General features: G+C 33.2%; 5 protein-coding genes across 5 annotated transcripts; 1 reads left to right on the top strand and 4 right to left on the bottom strand.

The window, feature by feature from the left end:
- Positions 1-3,950: 3,950 nt before the first annotated feature.
- Positions 3,951-6,141, bottom strand: LOC112723292 (blue copper protein). The gene is made up of 3 exons (XM_025774606.3): positions 5,431-6,141; positions 4,904-5,344; positions 3,951-4,632 (listed from the first exon to the last, which is right to left on the bottom strand). Exons 1-3 carry the CDS (start codon positions 5,600-5,602, stop codon positions 4,211-4,213), a joined length of 1,035 nt encoding a protein of 344 aa, XP_025630391.1. The 5' UTR covers positions 5,603-6,141; the 3' UTR covers positions 3,951-4,210.
- A 1,414-nt stretch (positions 6,142-7,555) lies between these two features.
- On the bottom strand, positions 7,556-8,469 carry LOC112723289 (mavicyanin). The gene is made up of 2 exons (XM_025774604.3): positions 8,279-8,469; positions 7,556-8,190 (listed from the first exon to the last, which is right to left on the bottom strand). The coding sequence occupies exons 1-2, from the start codon at positions 8,457-8,459 to the stop codon at positions 7,844-7,846; spliced, it is 528 nt and encodes a 175-aa protein (XP_025630389.1). The 5' UTR covers positions 8,460-8,469; the 3' UTR covers positions 7,556-7,843.
- A 239-nt stretch (positions 8,470-8,708) lies between these two features.
- LOC112723291 (mavicyanin) lies at positions 8,709-11,955 on the bottom strand. The gene is made up of 2 exons (XM_025774605.2): positions 9,320-11,955; positions 8,709-9,217 (listed from the first exon to the last, which is right to left on the bottom strand). The coding sequence occupies exons 1-2, from the start codon at positions 9,477-9,479 to the stop codon at positions 8,892-8,894; spliced, it is 486 nt and encodes a 161-aa protein (XP_025630390.1). The 5' UTR covers positions 9,480-11,955; the 3' UTR covers positions 8,709-8,891.
- Positions 11,956-12,810: 855 nt separating this feature from the next.
- LOC112723288 (glucan endo-1,3-beta-glucosidase 14) lies at positions 12,811-16,316 on the bottom strand. The gene is made up of 3 exons (XM_025774603.3): positions 15,647-16,316; positions 13,947-14,980; positions 12,811-13,146 (listed from the first exon to the last, which is right to left on the bottom strand). Exons 1-3 carry the CDS (start codon positions 15,723-15,725, stop codon positions 13,078-13,080), a joined length of 1,182 nt encoding a protein of 393 aa, XP_025630388.1. The 5' UTR covers positions 15,726-16,316; the 3' UTR covers positions 12,811-13,077.
- A 6,403-nt stretch (positions 16,317-22,719) lies between these two features.
- LOC140176275 (protein FAR1-RELATED SEQUENCE 5-like) lies at positions 22,720-23,253 on the top strand. Its single transcript, XM_072206220.1, has one exon. The coding sequence runs from the start codon at positions 22,720-22,722 to the stop codon at positions 23,251-23,253; it is 534 nt and encodes a 177-aa protein (XP_072062321.1).
- The last annotated feature ends 282 nt before the right edge of the window (positions 23,254-23,535 follow it).

Genomic DNA, 23,535 nt, shown 5'->3' with positions numbered 1-23,535 from the left:
AACTCATTTTTAATATTATTTTATATTTAAATATATATTTGATATTAATGATTAATTTTAACAATTAATTTTAATCAGGTTGAATTTTTATTTATCTTTCCTCAATCCTCATGTATGTACTCTTTTCAATATGCAATAAATCATTGCACAAGTTAAACTTTATCTAGCAAGTCCAAAAAAAAAAAAAAAAGCTATATATAGACACGCACACTCAGTTTGCATGAAGTTTTAATGGTATAGCATGTACGATAAAGAAAATTTCCATTATTATTGTAAGATTGTGCTATCCATTAATCCTGTTAATGTTGGATTTTGAATATAAATTTTCCTTTTACCATTTAAAATCAAGCACTTGTTGTTCAGAGTACAAAAATCATCATATTAAGCATAGCTGTCTGATTGATGGTGGATAATCTAATAGTGTGTTTCCACGTTAGGGTAACTAGCTATTTTGGTAGATTAGTCATCTCTCTCTCCTTAATTAATTAATTGTAATAAACCTTGTTCAAATTTCTTTAATAATAATGAGTTTAATTAAGGAACTATTTTTTTTTCATTCAGTATCAAATGTTTTTTTAAATTATTTTTTTATATTAAATTCTAAATTCTAAATTTTAAATTTTAAATTTTGAATTCTAAAAAAAAATAAACAAATTATGATAAAAATATTAGTCTTGATTCACTACAACAATATAGATTATTTTTGAGGGTTATAATGTGTAAAAAAAATTAAAATTTGTCAAAAAAATAAATTTTGACACTATTTTAACTATGAAAATATGTTAATAAAAGTTTTGTCAAAAATAGTATTTTTAACATATAAGTGATTGTGAAAAAAAATTAAATCTTATTTTGATAAATATTGACTGTCAAAAATAATTTGTTAGAAAATTTTGAGAACATATTTTCTGTGATACTTATTAATTGTCAAAAATATTATTTATTTTGACACTTATTGACTATAAAATATTCTCAACAAAAAATTTTAACAAAGAATGAGATGAGATCTTGAAACTAAAGAATAACTTGAGATTTTGAAGATAAAGAATGAGTAGTATAATCCTAAACTGAGAGCAGTGTGATGTCAAAATTAACAGAGCCAAAGAAGAAGAAAAATAGTGGAGTAAATTGAAAACAAACGAGTGTCAAAATTGATGAGTAATTTTCTACGGTCAAATTATTCATCAAAAAAACATAAAAAATTTGACATTTATGATATTTGTCAAAAATATATATTAATTTTGACATTTAATTATAGTGTTAAAAAATAAAGTGTTAAAATAACTCTATTTTCTTGTAGTGATTATTGAGATCATTGTTGGCACAAAAACCCCACTCCTTAATTAGTATAATAAAATAATATTAGTGGAAACATATCATGGGCAATCCTTATCTTTAAGCTGTGCATAGGATGCCAAAATCAAAAGAAGACACCCAAAAAAACTTAAATTAAACCTTCTAGTCTTTGTCAAGTTTTTAAACATTTTAAATGTTACTATGATAAATTTATACGTACAGATACGTTTAAAATATGAACAAATAATAATAAGTCATGTAGAATTTATTTTTTACATTAGCATTTAATTTTTTTTTAAATATATATTATATCACCACTTTTACTAATATATCCCTTTAATTAAGTAAAATAAAAATATTTTTTATTTAATTTTATAAAAAGTCTTAAACATTCTTACTTTATTTGATTAGACAAAAATATATTTTTAAATCAATCAAATTTTAGAATTCAATTAATCCTAATTTTATAATTTTAATTAATTTAAACAACAAAACAAAAACATATTAAAAAAAACAAAAATCAATCGTTCTTCGTCTTCTCCAATTCCCCTAATCATTCATCTCCCTCTGAACCAAAGGAAAACATATAAAAAAAATAAAAAAAATCAATCTATTCTTCATCTTCTCCTAATATCATTCGTGCCCCCTCCTCTCTGAAGCACACCAAATCGGCAAAATTCTAACAATAATTGACTGCATTGATCTCGATAGTTAGCCACCCACAAAATTTAAAGAACCTAAAAGAGAAAGAAGGCTAAACCACTTAATTGGACAAATGCTGCGTCTTTCTCCTGTATGGAAGTTCTTTGAATGCTCATTCGCTCTCAATTCTTGGAAAGCTTCTCAGTATGAGAAAAATGGAATTATTGTCAACTAGAGAAGAAAAAACCACTACAGTGGCAAATTTGGATCCAAAGGGCAGGTTTAAAATTTAGAATAGAACTAAAACAGTAACAAAGTAAGAACCAAAGGTGAAGCCATGCATACCCAAGTTCACGGGCAAAAGGCAATACAAAGCCACCCAGGCAAAGGTCTACATGAAGACAAATACCAAAGCTTGAGGGCAACTAACCAAGTTCCTACAAAAGAAAGTTTCACATTATTAGCGTTATGAAATTCATCAATAAAATTGAAGTTATGTTCACTTTTCAGCAATTAGATCAAAATAAAATAGTAACAAAAAACTTACTTCAATGGGGTCAATTATTCCATGAAAAAACCCTGGCGCAGATCCAACAATCTGTATTATCATATGAATGTCAGTTACACTTAATAGCCTAAACCCTAAAAGAATTGAGGACGAATGCGCATTCAAAGAACTTTTATAGAGGAGAAAGACGTAGCGTTTGCCCAATTGAGTGGTTTAGCCTTCTTTCTTTTTTAGGTTCTTTAAATTTCGTGAGTGGCTAGCTACAAGATCAATGCAGTCAATTATTGTTAGGATTTTGCCGTTTTGGTGTGCTTCAGAGGGGAGGGGGACACGAATGATATTAGAAGAAGATGAAGAAGATATTGATTTTTTATTTTTTTGATATATTTTCCTTTGCTTCAGAGGAAGATGAATGATTAGAGGAATTGGAGAAGACGAAGAACGATTGATTTTTTTTTTAATATGTTTTTGTTTTGTTGTTTAAATTAATTGAAACTATAAAATTAGGATTAATTGAATTCTAAAATTTGATTGATTTAAAAGGGTATTTTTGTCTAATCAAATAAAGTAAGGATGTTTAAGATTTTTTATAAAATTAAATAAAAATATTTTTATTTTTATTTAATTAAAGGGGTATATTAGTAAAAATGGTGATATAATATATATTTAAAAAAAAATGCTGACGTGAAAAATAAATTCTATATGACTTGTTACTATTTATCCATATTTTAAACGTATCGATACGTATGAATTTATCATCGTACCATAACAAACACCTAAAATTAACACTCTTATTATTCATGATTTATGAATCTAAAAAACACTATTTTTAGCCCAATATAAAAACATAAATTTGCGTTCAACCTCCTAATAAAAGACGCGCATAAAAGAGCAACGTAGGCCACCATATGCTAAAATAAAATGAAAAAAAGGAGCTTTATGTTTAAATAATGGCCTAAAAAACTAGCTTTACAAGTCATACACTCCACAATTGACATATATTAAAGTTGTTGAACTGCAAGTGCCATTAGTCTAACCCAAAGTTAACCATAAAATAAACCCCATGTTGATCTCAAAAGAGGAGTCGATGCTTCGAGATTAGAGTTGAAAAAACAATAGGGGTAATTCTAATTCACCTCCAAATGTCACGCCATAATTCATTTTAAAGAGGGTAAGTCATCAACTCTATCAGAGGTAACCATTGAAAAATACAATATACGTGTTGAAAATTATATAGTTGTTATTATCACCACACAATTAATGAATGCACTAAAGAATTCAATTGGTTTGAATAATTGTTAAAACTTAATTAAGAAGGGTTGATTAAAGTAATAAATAAGATACAAACAAACTCATATGTATCCTATAAAGAATGGGGAGGGCTAGGAGAACAATAAAAACAACATGAACAACCATCAATCAAATAAAAATACATTATACCCTAATTTAATGTTACTAATTAAATTTAGACTTATAATAAATAAAATATTTAAGGATATCATCATAAGAATAATATCAAAATAAATATGATAACACAAAAATACAGTGATATTTACTAAGTGTGATTAACAATAATCACTCCCTCACTCAATCAAAAACTGTAGCCAGCAATGAATGGAAAGCTAACTTTATTGTAAAATGCTCTAACTGCAAAAAAGAAAAAGAAAAAGAAAAAGAACTGAATCTATGAAACACGATGACAGAACCAAAACAATCAGAATTCGGAACTATAACGATAACATCAATCTCTGTTCTTCATCATGTCTAACAGAAAAATGCTGCAGCAACTACTGAGATCAGAGTGGCAGAGAACCCAAAAGCTTTGAGAGACGCAGCACCGGAGTCCTTTGGTGGTGGGCTAGTGCTACCACCGGAACTACCTGCCGGAGAGGGAGAAGAAGGGTTGGTAGGTGAAGAACCCGGCGAAGGTGTCTCGGAGCCGGAGGGGGAGGGGGAAGGAGAAGAGGGGGTGCTGCTAGTCCCGCCGGTAACGTTGATAGCAAGCTTCTGACCAGCGCTGCAGTGGCCGGTAAATCCACAGATGAAGTAGTGTTCACCGGTCTTGTTAAGGGTGACTCTGACCGGTGGAGCGTTGTAGGTTGCGATCGGAGAACTCGTACTGCATGCATCGTAGTTGTTCTTTGTTACCTCCTCCACGTTGTGTGTGTTCTTTGCGAAGTTGAACACTGTAATAAACACCAACATTCAACAAGTTACTAAAATATTACAAGTAATCTTTGACTCAATTGAAAATTCACATACAATTAACTTAACGTGAAATTAATAATTAAGAATAGTTAAATAATTTAATTAAATTTTTATTAAACGATTTTTAATTATCACTTCACGTAAAGTTTAAGTTAACTGGATCTAAGTTTTTATCTTTCACTTAATTCTCATGGAATAATTCTGGATTATCAAATTCAACTGAATTTTCCAAAAAAAAAAAAAACATACCTAGAATGTCTCCAACTTTGAAAGTCTTGCCGGAAGCCCAAGAAGTGTAGAAAGAAGCGCCGCCGCTAGTAGGAATGATCCATCCTGAGCTGCCTCCAACGGTGTAAGTCACCGGAGCGGAAGCGGGAGCGGAAGCCGGAGTGGGGGCAGGGGAGCTTGATTTTGGGGCAGGGGCAGGGGTAGGGCTAGCCGCCTTGGGTGAAGAGCTAGGCTGAGGAGCAGGGGAAGGAGAAGAAGCCTTGGCGACGGTAACTGCGAGCTTCTGACCGGCGGCACAGTGACCAGTAAAGGCGCATATGAAGTAATGCTGGCCAGTCTGGTTGAGCGTGATGGTGGCTGGGCTGGTTGTTACGGTGGTAATGGCATTTGAACCGTTGCATGCATCGTATGCTGATTTTGTCACCTTTGCAACGTCGTGTTGACCGTTGGCGAAATTGAACACTGCAATCAACAAAAATGAATTCATGTCAACAAGCATGCACCATTGAAAGAATAATAAATGGTATATAAATAGTTTTGTTTTGTACCAAGGGTGTCTCCTTGCTTGAAGGTTTGTTTAGAAGCCCAATTGGTGTAGAAGGAGGCGCCACCGGAGGGGATGGTCCATCCAGTGGAGTCTCCGACCACGTGACTTGTAGCTGCTGAGCCATGGAGAAGCGTGGCTACTATTGCAACCACCAACACCAAGTTCCTTGCCATGCCTGATATATGTGTTCTTAGTTTTCAGATCGCCCCTGCTCTTCTAATTGCTTTCTACTTTCTAGCACTCTTCTTTTCTTTGGTTCTGTTTTGTGTTTGTATTTATAGAGAAAACAGAAGAAGAGTTTTGATAACTATCTTAATTTTATTGATGTTATTAATATTAATATTGGGCGGTGTGTTAGAAATTAGTAAAGTGGTTTGGTCAACAGAATTGTTGTTATCGTTATTGTTAAAGCTTAGTTGAAGGGTGCCGAGATTTGTGACTTAGGCGCGTAAAGACGAGAGACTAAGGCTAGTTCAGTTCACCAAACCATTATTGACTTTTATGCTTCTAACGCTGTTAACATGAGACTCAATCTGAACGCCTTTGGGAATTGGGACCCACCAAATGGAGAAGCTGCCAGGAAAATTCCAACTTTCCATGATTCATGAACCTTCAAACTTAACACAACGCTATGCTGACGATTATGCTATAATTTCATTCTATGTCTAGTATTTGTAATTACTATTACCGTTCAAAACAGCATAGAAATTAAAGGATGAGAGAGTATACTCAAATAATTATAAAATTGCTCCATGTAATTTAAGAGATTATTTTCACAAATCAAAATTATTCTTTTTTTATCTAACCTTATATTAAGGTGACATAAAATTGTACCTATACAATTAGTAATTCCTCAAATTATTTTTAAAGAAGAACAATTTTGACCTGTGAACATAATTTTTAGAATCTATCAAAACTTTTTTCTAATCTTTTTAAGTATAAATGACCAATTTTTTATTTTTTTATGTATATTTTTGTTTATTTACCCATTTTCTTTTATGTAAATTTAAATATATATATTTCGGATACGTTTACTTTTTAAGATAAAAAGAAATGGCTAAATTAAAGTAAAATTTTTGTGACAAGCACGTTTTGATACAAATGTGCAATTTTGGGTCAATTACATGAATTGGATTTCATCATAGAATAAACCACTCAAACTTTAAAATTATATTTTATTTATTATTTTTGAGTCACTAAGTCCCTGCTTGAAGAAGTCTAAAAACTTTTATTTATTGGTGACTTTCCCAGATCAGAACTTCCCATGAAGTTTGATTAGCACTATAATGATCATTTGTTTATTGTTCCATATTCTTTTACTTTTCTTTCTATACGAATTGAAGATTGGGGCATGACACTTCTAGAATTGGTCATAATAATAATATTGTATTATAATTGCTATTTTCATGGCAAAGGAAAGTTAAGTTGACTTGACACGGATGATACAATTGACTTGCCAAGAGGTAATGTGTTTTCATTTCAAAAACATATAAATTATGGAGGATTTTAATTTGTTTAGTTCAAACTTCAAAGTAATGGTGATGATGCAGCAATATTCAATTGAATAAAAAAAATACTAAACCTGTTGTGTTTTCACATGTTATGACCTGATCTTAAGCGACCAAGTTTGTCAAAAATGGCAGCTTCACTTCTAATTAAGAAGCTATAGACTCTACATGATGACATATTATTATATCTTAATTTAACACTATAAATTGATATCTCTCTTATTCTGAATTCTCTTGCTTTAATTTCTACAAGAGCACACGTTAGTTTAATTCTCTTAATAATGAAACCTCAGATGCATCAAGTGGTGAAACAAATTAAAAGAGAAAATTTGGAATCATTTATTGAAGAAATCCATTCTTGTTGGCATGGTATTAAAGTTTCTTAAACACAAGCTATGGTGTTTAGTTTGTAAAATGCTCAAAGTTAAAAATACTGAAATCCATAGTTGTATAAATTCTATGCCTATTCATAATTGCAACTTTGCTCTAAAATATTTCAATTTTCTGAAGAGCTTGTAATGTATGACTCTTGGAGTAATTTACATATAACATGTAAAAAAAAAAAAAAAAAGTCAACCACTAAATTAATAACTGATATAGAATACGCGATTGAAACACATATTAAAAATGAGTTAAATAACCTTGTTAACGTAGGGTTCGAGAAGGGGTCGCACCCAAAGAATATAATGTATATAGCCTAACCTGATGAGCTGTTTTTACATTTTGAACCCGTAACTTTAAAGTCACACAAAATAACTCAAATGTAGTATATATATTTGATAACTCTACTCATCCATGACCATTTTGTTCCAAACAAACTATTCTTTGAGACTCTGACTCCATATGAAGTTATAACTCAACATGCCACAAATTGCTCTCTCACAAGTCACAACAATAAGAACTGTTCTAAAATTGGAACAAAGTTTTGAAGGTAATGGTTGTAAGGAAAATAGACAAGGTAGTAGAAGCTACAGAAGTGGATGAGCCACTTGGAGGAGGAGGAGGAGTAGAACTAGAAGGAGCTTTTCTTGGTGCAGAAGAAAAATTACCAGTGACTACTTCAACACTTAGCTTTTGGCCACTGCTGCAATGTCCTGAGAATGTGCATGAAAAATAGAACCTTCCAGCACGGTTAAGGGTCACTCTGGCTGGTCCTATCACATAGGATTCTATCTTCTCATTTTCGTCGCATTTTTCGTAGTTATTCTTTGTAAGTTCTGCCACTGAATGGCTCCCAGATTCAAATTTAAACACTGCAAAATCAAGTTACCTCAAGAATAAATGTTCTGAATGTATCAAAAATGTAAAACTAAATATGAATTTTTTTTCCTTTTCTTTTACCTAAGGTGTCATTCACTATGAAAGTATGGTTTGAAGCCCAATTTGAATAGAAAGAAGCACCACCAGGTGGATAACTAGTCCACCCTATGCTATCTCCTCCAACTATGTGTTCTTCAGCTTTTGTCACAACAATCATGATCATTGCAACAATAATTGCAACATTCTTCCTCAATTGACCCATCTTCTGAAGAGAAAAGGGCTGGAATTGTATTCTCTAAATGTTTTATTGAATATATAAAGAAGAGATATAGAATTGAAGCAACCATTGCCAGTTGCCTACTTGGTTTGAATTTTTTATACACAAGTGTTGTTGGATCATTCATAAAGTCAATGGATGAAAAATAGTAAAATAAAAATGTAAAGTATTATTAAATATGAGCATAATTTAGCTGATATATCAAATATCAACTCTGTCTTTGTCCTTGAATTATTTGGCTACAAAAAATCCATAGTAGTATCTTTTTATTCATTAATTCATTCCATTTTCAATGCAGCTGGAAATAAAAGCTTACAAAATAAACATGAACATGAGAAATGAGACACCCTAGTAAAATTGTAATACACATAACTTGGAAGTGTTTTCATGCTAAAATGGATCAAGCTGGTACAAATTCTAGAACAAGATGTTTATGGCAATGAGCATGAGAAGAACAGAGAAAGTAGCAGCAACAGAGAGGCGTGACGCCGGGGACGAAGGAGCCACGGCTGGTGCAGCCTCCGGGGAAGAAGAAGAAGAGGCCATGACATTGACACTAAGCTTCTGGCCAAGGGAGCAATGAGCCGGGAAGGCGCAGGCGAAATAGTATTCTCCGGTTCGATTGAGCTTGATCATTGTAGGTCCAACCTCAAATGTTTCCATCTTGTTCTTGACACTGCAATCTTTGAAATCATCCTTTGAAAGTGTGACAACATTATGTGTCCCAGTTGTGTAGTTGAAGACTGAAATAAAGAAATGAAAGCAAGTAGTTCTTACTTCTTAGAGTATATGACATAACAAAATGTTTTCAATAATTCTGCATGGCAGAGAGATTGAGTACTTACCAAGAATGTCGTTTAGATTGAATGTAGTTTTAGCAAACAAATTGGAGTAGAAGGAGGAGCCTTGAGTAGTAGGAATCATCCATGGAACTACATGCTGTGCAGCTTGTGCTAGTGATGATGCCACAATTAGTAGCAGTAGAATTCCAATGTTAGTAGCCATGAAAGTGTAAGAAATGTGTGTTGGGAAGAGTTTGAATGACCTTATCTTTGTTCAAGTTGCAACATATGGTTATGGAAGCAGAGTTGAGATGAGAAAAGGCTAAGGTTAAGCCATTACATTCTTGTCTTAATTCATAGAGACAATGATATCGAGAAATATTGGAAGACAATAAAAATTCGTCCATATCAGTCCAAAGTTATCTTATTTTATATTCATTAATTATATCTGAAATAAAAACATAATTAAATGTAATAAGTATATAATTTTAAATGTTATATATATATAAAATTATAGATGCTAAGTTAATTAAAATAACTTTAGATTATTATCTCTCTAACATTACTCATGATATCACATGCACCTTCGTTATTATTGCTCGAGAAATTCTTAGGTATGAGTAAACCAATGTTCTTACTATGATCAATTAATTGCCTTTCACAGCAATATTATAAGTCTACTATTACTTTTGAATTTAAATTTCAAAAGTATCAATAAAATAGAAGCAAATATGTTTAATTATTCTGTTGGTCTCTATAGTTTTACGAAATTTTCAATTAGGTTCTTATACTTTTTTTTTCTTTTAATTTGGTCCTTACACCAATTTTTTTTTTCAATTAGGTCACTCTTCACAGTAATTGGTTTAATTGAATAGGAAATCAATTAAAAAAAAATTGGTACAGAAACCCAAATTAAAAAAAAAGTATAAAAACCCAATTAAAAAAAAATTGATGCAACGACTCAATTAAAAGGAAAAAAAATATAAGGATCTAATTAAAAATTTTACAAAATTATAGAAACCAACAGAGTAATTAAACCAAGTAAATATTATACTCGCAAAATAAATAATTCAGGGTAAAAGTATTCATTTGTTCTTATGACACAAATTTCACCTTATATAACTTTTCATGTGTATTGATATATTAGAGAATAGATTTTTTTTTAATTTTTTTAATTATTGTAAAATATAATCTTTTATTGTATATTTTTTAAGTGGAACAAAAAAACATGTAAAAAAAATGTCAAATGGTAAAAAGTTACACCTGAGAATATCAATTGAAAGAAAAAATTTTAGAAAAACTATTTTTGTAATATAGATATTCGATAGGATTTACTAACGTCATTTAACCCATATAACCGACTCGATATTATTGCAGTAATATTTCCGTGACATACCATATTAAATTACCGGAAAAGTTCTACATCCATGTATTTTTTATATGGTTGTTAATCAAGTAATTTCCTCTACATGTGCGTCCCCATTCCTCACTCGTTTGTCATACACGCGCTACATATAACGTGCTGCAACCTAAAGTTTTGCTCAACATAAATCCTCTACTACAACATAAACCTCCTCTCGCGTTCTTCCTTATTGATCTGCATTGCCTTCGTCATTCTCCTCTGGTCGTGTTCATCTTCTCGTTTTCTTATTTCGATTTGGTTGAATTTATCTTCTTCCTATTCTTCTTCGTTTTCTTATTCGATCTGCACTTCTGAATCGAAACAATAAATGACTCAACTTCAAATCAGGAGAGCGATTTGGATTACTCTTCTGAAACGAATCAAACTGACAAAGTTTGGATTATTCAATTTTGAATCGAATTGAATGGAATGCAATTGCTAATTTGAATTGAATTGATAATATGTAAATTGTAGGCAGAGTTATTTGAATTTGATTTTATATAATGGATTATGTTTCGTTCACTCAATACTATACAATTGTTTCACCATGAGTACTGTGTTCGGTTCACCATGAGTACTATGTTCGGTTCATTCTGCAGAAAGCTGTTTGAATTTGATTTTATATAATGGATTATGTTTCGTTCACTCAGTACTATACAATTGTATTGTGTTCGGATCACCATGAGTACTGTGTTCGGTTCACCATGAGTACTGTGTTCGGTTCACCATGATTACTGTATTCGGTTCATTCTGCACTATTCAAAACTCTTCTTCCTCACCTTATACTACTTTTTCACCAAAGAGAGAAGGAGGAAAAGACAAAAAAATACAGCAGCAGCAACAACAAAAGAATGACGATAGGGTTTAGGGTTTATGGGTTCAGGGTTCAGTGTACAGGGGTTCAGTGTGTTTCAAACTTTTGGTTCTCTCCGTGTATTAATTTCGGTTCACCGTGTTCATGGTTGAGAGTTTAGGGTTTAGGGGTCTAGGGTTTAGGGTTTAGGGTTTTAGGGGTTTAGGATTTACGGTAGGGTTCAAGGTTTAGGGTTTAGGGTTTAGGGTTTAGCGTTCAGGGTTCAGAGTTCAGGGTTTATGGTTTTAGGGATTTAGGGTTTATGGGTTCAGGGTTCAGTGTTCAGGGTTCTGGTTTTAGTGTTTAGGGTTCAGTGTTTAGGGGTTCATAATTTTTTGGTAAACAGGAGAGCGATTTGGATTACTCTTCTGAAACGAATCAAACTGACAAAGTTTGGATTATTCAATTTTGAATCGAATTGAATGGAATGCAATTGCTAATTTGAATTGAATTAAATGGACGGAGGTGTACTGAATTGAATTGAATTGAATTGAATTGATAATATGTAAATTGTAGGCAGAGTTATTTGAATTTGATTTTATATAATGGATTATGTTTCGTTCATTCAGTACTATACAATTTTTTTCACCATGAGTACTGTGTTCGGTTCACCATGAGTACTGTGTTCGGTTCATTCTGCAAAAAACTGCTTGAATTTGATTTTATATAATGGATTATATTTCGTTCACTCAATACTATACAATTGTATTGTGTTCGGTTCACCATAAGTACTATGTTCGGTTCACCATGAGTACTGTGTTCGGTTCATTCTGTACTATTCAAAGCTCTTCTTCTTCACCTTCTACTGCTTCTTCACCAGAGAGAGAAGCAGGAAAAGACAAAAAAATACAGCAGCAACAACAACAAAAGAATAAGGATAAGGAGAAAACACGTGAAGAAGAAGGAACGCGAAAAAAGAGGAGAAGGAGGGACGCGAAGAAGAAGAAGACGCTCCTTGCATAAACGAGCATGAAAAGAAAAAAAAGAAGAAGCGTGAAGGAGAAGCATTGGGTAAGAACGATTTCGTGTGTATTGGACATGTGTATTTCACGTTTCATTTAATGGTATTGGATTTTTTTTGTGTTGGGCCAACTTGGTTACATGGATGTGTACCTTTTAAATTACATACCATTTATTGTTATTATATAAGACAAATTTTGTGTCTTTTATTTTTTTCAGATTTCAAACACAGCTTCTAAACATGTTGAATCTTGGTAAGACTTTAACGTATACTCTCATAGAATACAAAATTAAACAGATTTCATAGAGAAAAAAAGATAAATTTATAGCTATTTAATATAATTGCAAACTTTAGAATCTTATATTTTCAATAACATCATTCCAGTTTATATTCTTTGTTGACAAAACCGCTAAAACAAATGATAAATTTTATACTAGACCACATCCAAGTAAATATGGGAAAATGCTTTATGTGAATGTATATATAAATGATTAGGCATTTGCTGAATATTGAGTTGAAAAAAAAGGACATCAGCATTTTTTGATATTGCTTTTTATGAGAATATGACAATGAAATTGTATACAGTGGCATGTCAAAACCCTTCATCAGAAAATCAGCAGCATCAAAGCACACAGAGATACTATCATGGTGGCCAAGTTATCAGCACTTATACTCTGCAAATCAGTAAAATCAAATAGGAACCAGTTAATACCACTTGCAATCACATAAAGTTTTCAATGTTAATGCTTGTAAACTTTCACTGAAAATGATTGCAGAAGAATAAAGAGACATCTGTTTCTCAAAACACTACAAATTTATATTCTGTAATTCACAAACGCAATCATGATTCATGACTCATGATAAAGATTTCTAATTTCTTAAAGGGTTTGGCCTTACTAAGGGTTGAATTGCTTCTCATGCTGTCTCATTAATTTAGACTTAATTACCACAATCATGATATACAAAATTCCAATGAACTATTTATGAGGCTAAAGGTGAAATACAGCCAAGAAATATAGTGAAGGAAATCTATCTACAAATCCAGCATTCATAAATAGCTGCTGGAAGTTATCGAAAAGAACAGGGGAGCTTCCGAGTCGGTTGGAAACATTGAAGAAAAAGGTTTTGGTTTACATCCGCGTTTGCACAACCAACCAGCAAGAATTATATGACCAACTTGATGGTTGATCCTCTAGATAGTTTCACACATGAACACAAATTTCCAAGAGGGATAAGATCATCAACTCAAAGGAAAATAGCTTGTATATGCATATATTCCAAAAACCTTGGAACATGATCTTTTTGTTTTCCTAGGAATAAAAACAAATCAGACTACAACAGATGAATGACAAGTAGAAAAAAAAAATGCAAACTTGTTTGTCCCTCCTTTTCTGGATGTGCAAAAACATTTAATTGAACTTTAAAAAAAATAAAATAAAATAAACAAACAAGCATTAATTGAAATTTATGGTACCTTCAGAGATAAGCGAGATGATCGCGCTGCATTAAGTCCGTGAAACCCAATATCATATGATATACTACCATCTGCCTTGAACAGTCCATAGTTCCTCTCAGAACTTGCTCCAGGCTTCGAATCCTCATTGAAAACCGCAAAGATGTATGCCTTCACAATATTTTTAGGCCTATGTGGAGTTCCTTTCCTCTTCGCAAGCCTTTTACGCAGGTTATAATTGTATGTCCTCGCATTAGTTATGTTTGCTCCGGCTTCATTTTGATCTCCATTCGAGGCCCACCCAGTCTCAGTAACTATGACTTCCATTTTGTTAAATCCAGCATTCTCCAAAGCAGAATAAGCTGCATCAATCTGAGCATCAAGCATGTTATCATAGTGCAGACGAAACTTCGGATCATAAATTCCTTTTGTCGGTTGAAAAAGAGCATAATTCAAATCTATATGTTCCGGATCACTTGCGTAGGCTAGGGAAGGGTAAGCATTCAAACAGAAAGGAGAGCCAATTTGTGAGAAGAACTCCAATAGTGGCTTCATATACTGAGTAACACTGTCCTTAAACTTACAAGAGGAGGGAGGGTATGAATTCGAAAATACAGCAAACGAGTTTGCCGTAGAGATCTCAATTTGCTCATGCAGATTAAGTTTCTTCGTAGCGTTATAAATATTTTTTGCAGCACCCAAAAGTTCCCCCCACAAACTGTAGTCTTCCCCACCCAAAACTTCATTCCCCACGGCAATTCCACGAATAGGCGTGCCCGGAAGAAACGACTGCACATTGTCTTTGACCCAGTTCAGAGCATGATCTGCGTTCGAACTCATGTCTTGCAGCTGCCCATTGGGAAGTCCAATAACAAGATTAAACCCAGTTCCACTGAATGCCTTGAGAACACTGTGATCAGCATCATAGATTCTAACATTCCTTATTTTTGCTGCTCTGAGAAGAGTAACAACTTGATCAGGTGAGGGGATGTTATCTGCAATCCTCCCATAATTTATACCGTATGTTCCGGTGAATGTTTGCACTGTTAAGGGTACTGAAAATCAAACAAGGAGAGGAAATAGCTCCCATTAACATGATGTGACTGTAATAAATATATCACTAGAAACAATTTGTATAAGCCAACATCATGTGGCTATTCACAGTGATTTGAATGAATGAAATTGGTGCTAATTATATGCATATGACAAGTCTAAGTCTAAAGCTATCCAGTTAGAACTTTGAAAACTCCATAAGGAAAAATCCAACCTAGATTGCTTAAGATTGGAGCTACAAATTGATACAATAGGAATAATCATCCTACATCAAAGGAACAGTGGTCCCAGGTGAAATCAGTAAGGAAAGACCAATTAATGTCATCATCATCATCATCATCATCATCATAATTTTTTGTTATTTTTTTAATCATATCCATATATAAGTGAAAATTAAAACCTCTCACTGGAGAAGAGACAAAGTGAAACGCCAAAGAAAGAAAAGAAAGACAGAAAGAAAGCTTGGTCTCCATAAAAGACTCAAATTTTAAGATGAAAATGACAAGAAACGATCCAAAACTAAGCGAAACAAAATCATCAAGTACCCAAGCACATACCCACGTTGATACAGAAGCATAAGTACACATAAAAATTAGAAAGAAGGAAAAGAGCATAAGAGTAATCAATAAAAGTTGAAATCAGAAACATAAAGAAGATAAAGAAAGTACCCATTTGAGCGAAGGAGAGCAGGAAGAGTAGGTGAAAGGGGCCATGAAGAAAGCAAGAAGAAGAGATGTGATTGGCCATGAAGAAGGTGTAGTGAGAGTGAGTTGATGATGATGATGATGGGGTGGTCCAAAAGAGGGTCAAAATTGGAAATTGAAAAGAGTGGTTGCAGTTGCAGGCAGTGCTTCTTCTTCTTCTTCGAGAGGCATGCCATAAGACAACAAAGGAACCCGCTTTCTGCGTTTGGTGCGTTGAACTAGACCTTCAGCGCTTCTTCCATCGTCTCTCTCTCTCTCTCTCTCTCTCTCTCGCTCTCTCTCTCTCTCACACACACACACACACAGTTACTCTCTCTGAATGCCAAAGTTACGATCTTTGAATCTAATTTGAAGCATGTGAGAGAGAAAGAGAGAGACTTGGAATCAGCAGTGGTTGAAGAATGAGTTGAAGAGTGGAAGAATGAAGAGAAAGGGAAAAGCCAAAAGGAAGGAACACGGAGAGTGGTTTTGTTCTTCTTATAGTCTCCAAAACTGCCATAAACTCTTTATTTTCTTTTTTCTTTTTATTTGAATCTTTCTTTCTTTCTTTCTTTTTGTTTTCAATTATTTTTGGGTTGCAACAATAACTGATCCCCTTTTCATACCATGAAAAATAAGTATCTTTCTTTTCAACAAAGAATTGTTAATAAAAATAATTGTTCATTATATTACAGTCACGAATTTTTTTTATGTAAAGTTAATAATTAAAAAATATTAAATAATTTAACTAATTTTATTAAATTATTATATAATAATTATTAATTATTAGTTTTATATAAAAATAATTGTATATAAATTTTTATCTTATAATATATATGAATTACTAAATTAATTAGTTAAAAATAATAAAAATATTATATATACATAAAAAATTAGTTGTTTAATCAGATATTATAAATTTATATTTAATTATATATTATTTTATATATTTAAATTTTAATATATATTTTATATAAATAAATAATTTAGTAGTTGAAATCATGTGTTTGAGAATAAAAGAGTGAATACTCCATCCGGTCCTGACAATTATTTTAAAAGGACGGGGACTTCAAGAAAAAAAAACATTCAATCTGGTTTTTGATATTTTTTTTGGGACTGATTAGTTTTTATGCCAAAAAAAACAACATTAATTTTTTTTTTGTATAGGAGCCTCGTTGTCCTTTTGAGGTAATTATCCGGGACTAAATTTGAGTTTTTTTTTTTGTGTCAAGGATCTCGTTGTCTTTCAAGATAATTGTCAGGAACTATTTTGAATTTTTCTTAGAATAAAATAATATAATTTGATTAAATGATTGGTGTAAATTATATAAATAAATTTGTATGACAGCATCTAATAATTGGCTAAATTATATTCAACAAGAAATAAATAATGCGTATTTTTTGAGAAGATGAGAGTGTAGCTCCCAATTTTACTAAACTTGGTTCAATTGGTCAATGCCTAGTGCCTACTATTATTTTCATTCAACTTCTCAATGCCATGTTTTAGGTTCTGTCTATGGTTTCGTATTTTCCATGTCAAGTCATTGTTTACTTCAATCCCACCGCCTCTAATTTGGCACGTGGAGTTCACGCGCCTCCAACGTTGGTAGCCGACCTTGGTGATTGATGCAGAGAGTCGGTTATATTATGTGCCAGCGTTTACAAAACAACAAACAATATCCTCATTCTCTTTTTCTCCATCTTTCACTTTTCTGCACTCTGCTACTTTTCTCAAATGCCATATTTTTTTCTCCAAAAGAATTCCCACACACAAACAAAGGACAAATGTGGCCAAAGTTCTTGGAATTTCATAAATTCATGTTGTGTTTTTGAACCGTGTAGAAATTTGTATATATTGAATAATTGGGTTAATACGAAATATCTAACATAAAAGTTTCATCGTTAACAAATATTATTACAATTTCATTCGGTAAATAACGAAAATTATGAATAATGGACTACATTTCAGCTTTATTAAACATGAATAAATATGATTAATTTAAAATTTGAATTTTAAAATTAAGAAAGTATAAGAGAATAATGTATATAATAAATAACGTAAACAACGAATTAAAAAAATATAAATTAATTTAAATTCTTAATTAATTAATTAATTTTAAAATTTTAAAAATAAGAATTTGCACGTAATTCTATTGTCTATTTATACTGTTATTCCATTGCTCACATTCGTCGCTTACCATACATCTTTCATATTCGGTCCACTACCTCAATTCGTTATCGTCGTCAGAAACCGCCGTCCAGACACAACAGAACGCCGTTGTCCCCCCTCACGCCGTTCAGACGCAACCGAATGCTCCCTCCACTCCTTGCAGACGCAACCAAACGCTGCTCTCCCCCGCACACGTGTAGTTGCAGTTGTAGCCACTGTACCCGCACCGCTCTCAAATGCTGCTATAGCCACACTCCTGTCAGTTTTTTCACTGTCTTGTGTGCCTTCTGTAGTTTTTTCCTGTTGTTCTCTTGTGATCACGGTTCACAATTGTTGCTGTTAGAAGTCCCAAGTTGTAGACATGGTATTGGTACCGTTGTATACTGGATGTTCATTTTACTATATATGTGGATGGTTATTTTTATTTTAAATTGGATGTTTAATTTTTTGGATTGGATTCAAGTATATACAATTAAATTATGCTGGATGTTCTAGATATCCAGATGGTTAATTTTACTCTTAATTATATGTAATTTTTTTACCGATGAGGGAGTTGGGTAGAGAAAAAGCAACGACACTAATGCTTGCTGTGAAAGACGGATTAACGCAGACCAGTGTGATCAGTGAAAAATGAAGTGATGTTGATGACAGGGTTTGGGAGTAGTGTTGCGGTGGTTAACAGAGTAAAAAAAAGATTGTTAAAAATTGAAATGTGAAAAATAGGATTTTTGGTGAGAGTAATTGGGAGTGAATTTTTTTGTTTTTAATCTTGTTGGGCTAGAATTGCAGTCCGTTATTTATATTGTTTACAATCTCTATTATTTATCTAGTATAGTTGTTTAAAATTAAAATTAATTTTTTTTAACCCATTAGTTATGTTATTAAAAAAAACGTTGTTTTCTTATATTTTCTCATATTCCTATTTTCTATTAATATTTTTTATGTTTTTATAAATAAATTATGTAATTATTTACATATATAAATCAATATAATTTATACTTATATTTATTAAAATTTATATACATAAATTAATAAACTTTATTTATTGACGATAATTTAATATTTATGTTAATCAGTTGTCGATTAAAATTACTAAAATTTGTTGGCTGCAAGACTTTTTAAATACCCAATTTATTAGTATATAAATTATTCAATATATACTAACCCAATTATTAATTCACCTTTTATAATATTTTACATATTTAGTTAATAAAAGGTAGATTAAATATTTATTGAGATTCTCACAGAGAATATCACAAGTTAAATTTCACAAGTATTATATAGAGATAATTGGTTTCTCTAAAAATTAAATTTTTTATATGATTTGTAGTATGCAGAGTTAATACTAAAAAGAAATTAAGTAGACTAAGAATTATTTATTATAGTAATAATATTTGTGTTTTGTGTAAAAATGATATAAAATTTGTACATACTTTATTTTTTGGACTGTGAGTTTAGATAATAGGTGTAGTGCGTTTGGTTAATGTGTATTGATAGAATTTGGGTTGTTATGAAGACTATCAAACGATTTTTTAGAGTTGGATTGGAATGTCTGAACAAAATTTTGAACAAAAAAATGGCTAATAAAATTCTTTGCGGTTATTTGAAACATCTGGTTGAAACGTAATAATAGAATATTCCAAAACTTAAAAACAGATGTTGATGGTATTAAGAATAGGTTATTTTTTAGTTATAAAAAATGATATAATATTAGTTCATTTGATTATTGATGACAATGTCAGAAATGACAACAGATTATATCTTTTTTTCTTAATTTTGTGTTGTATTCTTAGTCATTTTATTTGTATTGAATTTTCTTTGTTAAAAACAAATTATTTATTGATATATCAATATATTGAATCAAGAAGTCCTAACATGACTATTGATTCATCTTTCTATACGTTACGTGTATGTATAAAAGTAATATTTAATTGAAATAACAAATAACTTATAATTTAATTAAAAGAATTTAAATTCAAGTATCAGAAATAAGTAAAAATTTTATTTGTATTTTAAAATGTTGATGAAAATAAAATGGGCATAGAGAGAAGCGCGTGGGGTGCACGGTGGAGAGCGAGTGAAGTGAAGGTGCATTTGTAAGCACGACCATTGGATTGTATCATAACACGTTAATCCGTGTGTCAGTGTGTCCGAGTCGCAGGTGGAATCTCCTAACTCGCTCCTTCACTCACTCACTCACTCACTGTGTCAGAGACAGAGTCACGTGTACGTGACCAAACTTAGAAAAAGTCACGTGACAAACCACTTCACTCCCTCGGCATTCCTCAAAAAGGAAACGCTGCCTCCTACGCCAAATAACATTTCTTTAATTATTCAGAAAATTAAAAAATAGTAAAAATTCACATATATTTATTTTTATATAAAATTAATAATTATTAAAAATAATTTAATTAAATTTATTAAATTATTAAATTATTTTTAAATATTAATTTTACAGTAAAATAATTATACGTGAATTTTTACATAAAAAAATACATTAAAATTTTTACTCTTAAAAAGAATTTATCTAACTTATATTTTAAGAATACATTTTAATATTATTAATTAAAAAAAATTTATATAAAAAATACAAAATTTAAAATTTTAATATTTATTTATTAATTTGTAATTAATATTTTTAAAAAGTTATACACATCAAAATTTAATTATTATATTATTTTTAAATATATATTATTTTCACATATTTTTAATATATATTTATATAAATAGATGATTTTATGGTTGATTTGTTTTTTACTTCCTCGTATCTTAACTTAGATCCGTCATCCGTCCTTCCACAACAGTTCGCAGCAGTCACTGATTTAGGTCGTGTACGTGGCCTTAAACTCTTCTTAAATTAAATGAAAACAATATTGGGAAAATTCTTCAACTGAATTCAGTATTGTGAATATTGAATATCAAAATATAGTTTAGACTTTAGTGTGAGAGAAGGAAAATTAAACTACTTTAAGAAAAATAATTGAAGTATGCATATACGGTGGAAGAATCTAATGAATCCTTCTATGATTAGAAGCTATAGCAAAGTTAGTATTATAAAGGATTTTTCTCTAACGTTTTTTCGGTGGGAAAGTATATTCAAGATCTTGATGGACCAGGTAATAAAGTTAATTATTGAAAAAGATTGGGATCGGTTCACAAATAAGTAAAAGTAACGATTGGGGATGAAATTCAAAAAAAAAAAGAAAAAGAAGGGGAGGAGACGAAAATCTAGTATTAAATCAAAGCCCCAAACTCCATTAATAGGTAGGTGAAAGCTGTGTTGGAGTCAGTGTAAAGCTTCGTTTGGTCGACCTGCACGGAGACGGCGGTCCACGGCGGAGGAGACCGCGGGATTGAACGGCGCGGAAGCACAGATCGAGATCTCGCCGACTTGAGGTTCACACTAAGGGAAGGCAATGGACCACACAGGGCAACCAGGTTCACAGGTACGCTTTGTTGGTGTCACTGAGCTATTTACCATCCGATAATGCCGGGGGAGGTATGCACAGAAATGGATTTCAATTGGGGGCCCGTACCTCCCTGTGTCCCAACAGTTATAACCCTTTGATGTTTCGAGGTTGCCATTTAGAACGACACATAGCCGAATTAGATTTGTTACTTTTTAAATTATGTGCCGGAATCGGGGTTGGTCCTTACAGTTGAATGAGTTTTAGTTGGACTCCGCATGTTACGGGATTATTTTAGGATGTCTGGGATCATAGCTGTGTGTTAGTAGTTATGATTGATAACGCTGATGTTCTGTTCGCTCACTGCGATTTTTGAACTGTGAAAACCGAATGAGTTTGTGGAGCGAAGCTACGAGTTTTCATCTAATTTTGACAGAGTCCATGCGTCGCAAGTGTGTTTGTTGCACGTTTTATGAATTTTTGTTGACCGGTTTATGTTGATGTGGCCCACCGCCTGTTGTCACACATGGGATGAGCGGCGAAACCGTACCGGTAGAGGAAGCAGAAGCGATGGATTCGTCCGTCGTAGATGCCGACATAGATGGAGAAGCAGCAGTGAGGATTGTTGATGGGATAGGGTCCTTTGGCGCAATTGAATTTTCTTCCCTGATAGCCAAGGACGTCCTTACGACGAAGTTCACAAGCCTACAGGAAGCTTATGACTACTACAACGAATATGGTCGCATCAAGGGATTTTTGGTCAGGAGGTCCAAGGTGGGTTGCAGAACAAAGCAGGGGGCGGAGGGCGAAATCATTTGGCAGATATTCGTGTGCTCGAGGGAAGGAGAGCGATACGGGAAACACATGCAACGGGAAGACAGGAAGATGGATCCTCGACCGATCACGCGGTGTGGGTGTGAAGCCCGGATTAAGGTCCACGTTGATGATGCCAGCAGGCGATGGTTTGTTGAACAATTCTTCGATAACCATAATCATCCCATGCTGGATGCGAGGTTTAGGGGTCTGTCGCGGTCACACAGAGCAGTCAAGGAAGGTGATTTGCACCAAATCAATTCCATGAGGAAATCTGGGATGCGGGTGCCGACAATTTTCGGTGCCTTTGCCAATCAGTCAGGGGGATTCGAGACTGTTGGGTTCGAGATAAAGGATATATATAATGCGATAGAGAAGCAAAGGCGGGCTGGCGCGATAGATGCTGAGGCTGCGTTGAAGTTCTTGGGAACTTTAAGGACCACTGATTCGGGGATGTCCTGGGTTTTGATGCAACGTACGGTCGTAACAAATACAAGTGCCATTTGGTAATATTCTCAGGGGTGGACCATCATATGAGGACGGTGGTGTTCGGCCGCGCCATCTTGAGCAACGAGAGCGAAGAAAGCTATGTGTGGTTGTTGTGGTCATTTCTTGAGAAAATGAAAGGAAAATAGCCAAAATCTGTCATCACGGACGGGGACCTCGCCATGAAGAGTGCGGTTACTACAATTTTCCCCGGTGCACATCACAGGTTGTGTAGCTGGCATTTGTTAAGGAACGCCACTGCTAGAGTTGGACGGCCGGGTTTTCTTAGGAAATTCCGTCTATGCTTGATGGGAGATCTAGAGGTTGACAAATTTGAGAGAATATGGACAGATAGCGTGGAAAAACATGGGTTGGAGGATCATCCGTGGATAGCGGACATGTATGCAAAGAAGCGTTCATGGTCTAATGCGCATATCCGAGGAAAATTCTTTGCAGGACTGAAGACGACATCGAGGTGCGAGGCTTTGAATATGCAGCTTGGGAAATTTATACACAACGGGTACAATCTGAGGGAGTTTGTGGAGCACTTCCAACACTATCTGGAATTCATGAGGAGAAGAGAACTAGTGGCAGACTACAAGTTTGCGTACGGCGAGCCTGTTGTAAAAATGAAACTCGAAGCCATTGAGCAGTTCGCTGCGAGCCTGCGACGATTTATACAAGAGAGGTCTTCGAACTATTTTGGGAGGTGCTGATGCTAGCCAGCAATGTGAGAGTTGTGTCCACCAAGAGGACGAGCTCTTGTGTTTTGTTCGAGGTTGCAATGTACTGCAAGCAGAGATCATGGGCCTAGGAAGACGACGAATTCAGTTGTTCTTGTCAGCGGATGGAGTCATTCGGGCTTCTTTGTGTCTACGTAGTTGAGGTTCTGGTTTATTTGAACATGACAGCTATCTCCAGAAGCCTCATACTTGAACGGTGGACAAAGAGGGCAAAGCAGTCGTGTGCTCCAAGCGACGGAGTACGTGTTGGGGAGA

The sequence above is a fragment of the Arachis hypogaea genome, chromosome 11 (genome assembly GCF_003086295.3).
Source record: "Arachis hypogaea cultivar Tifrunner chromosome 11, arahy.Tifrunner.gnm2.J5K5, whole genome shotgun sequence".
Classification (NCBI taxonomy): domain Eukaryota; kingdom Viridiplantae; phylum Streptophyta; class Magnoliopsida; order Fabales; family Fabaceae; genus Arachis; species Arachis hypogaea.
This window is presented reverse-complemented; position numbering and strand designations above follow the sequence as displayed.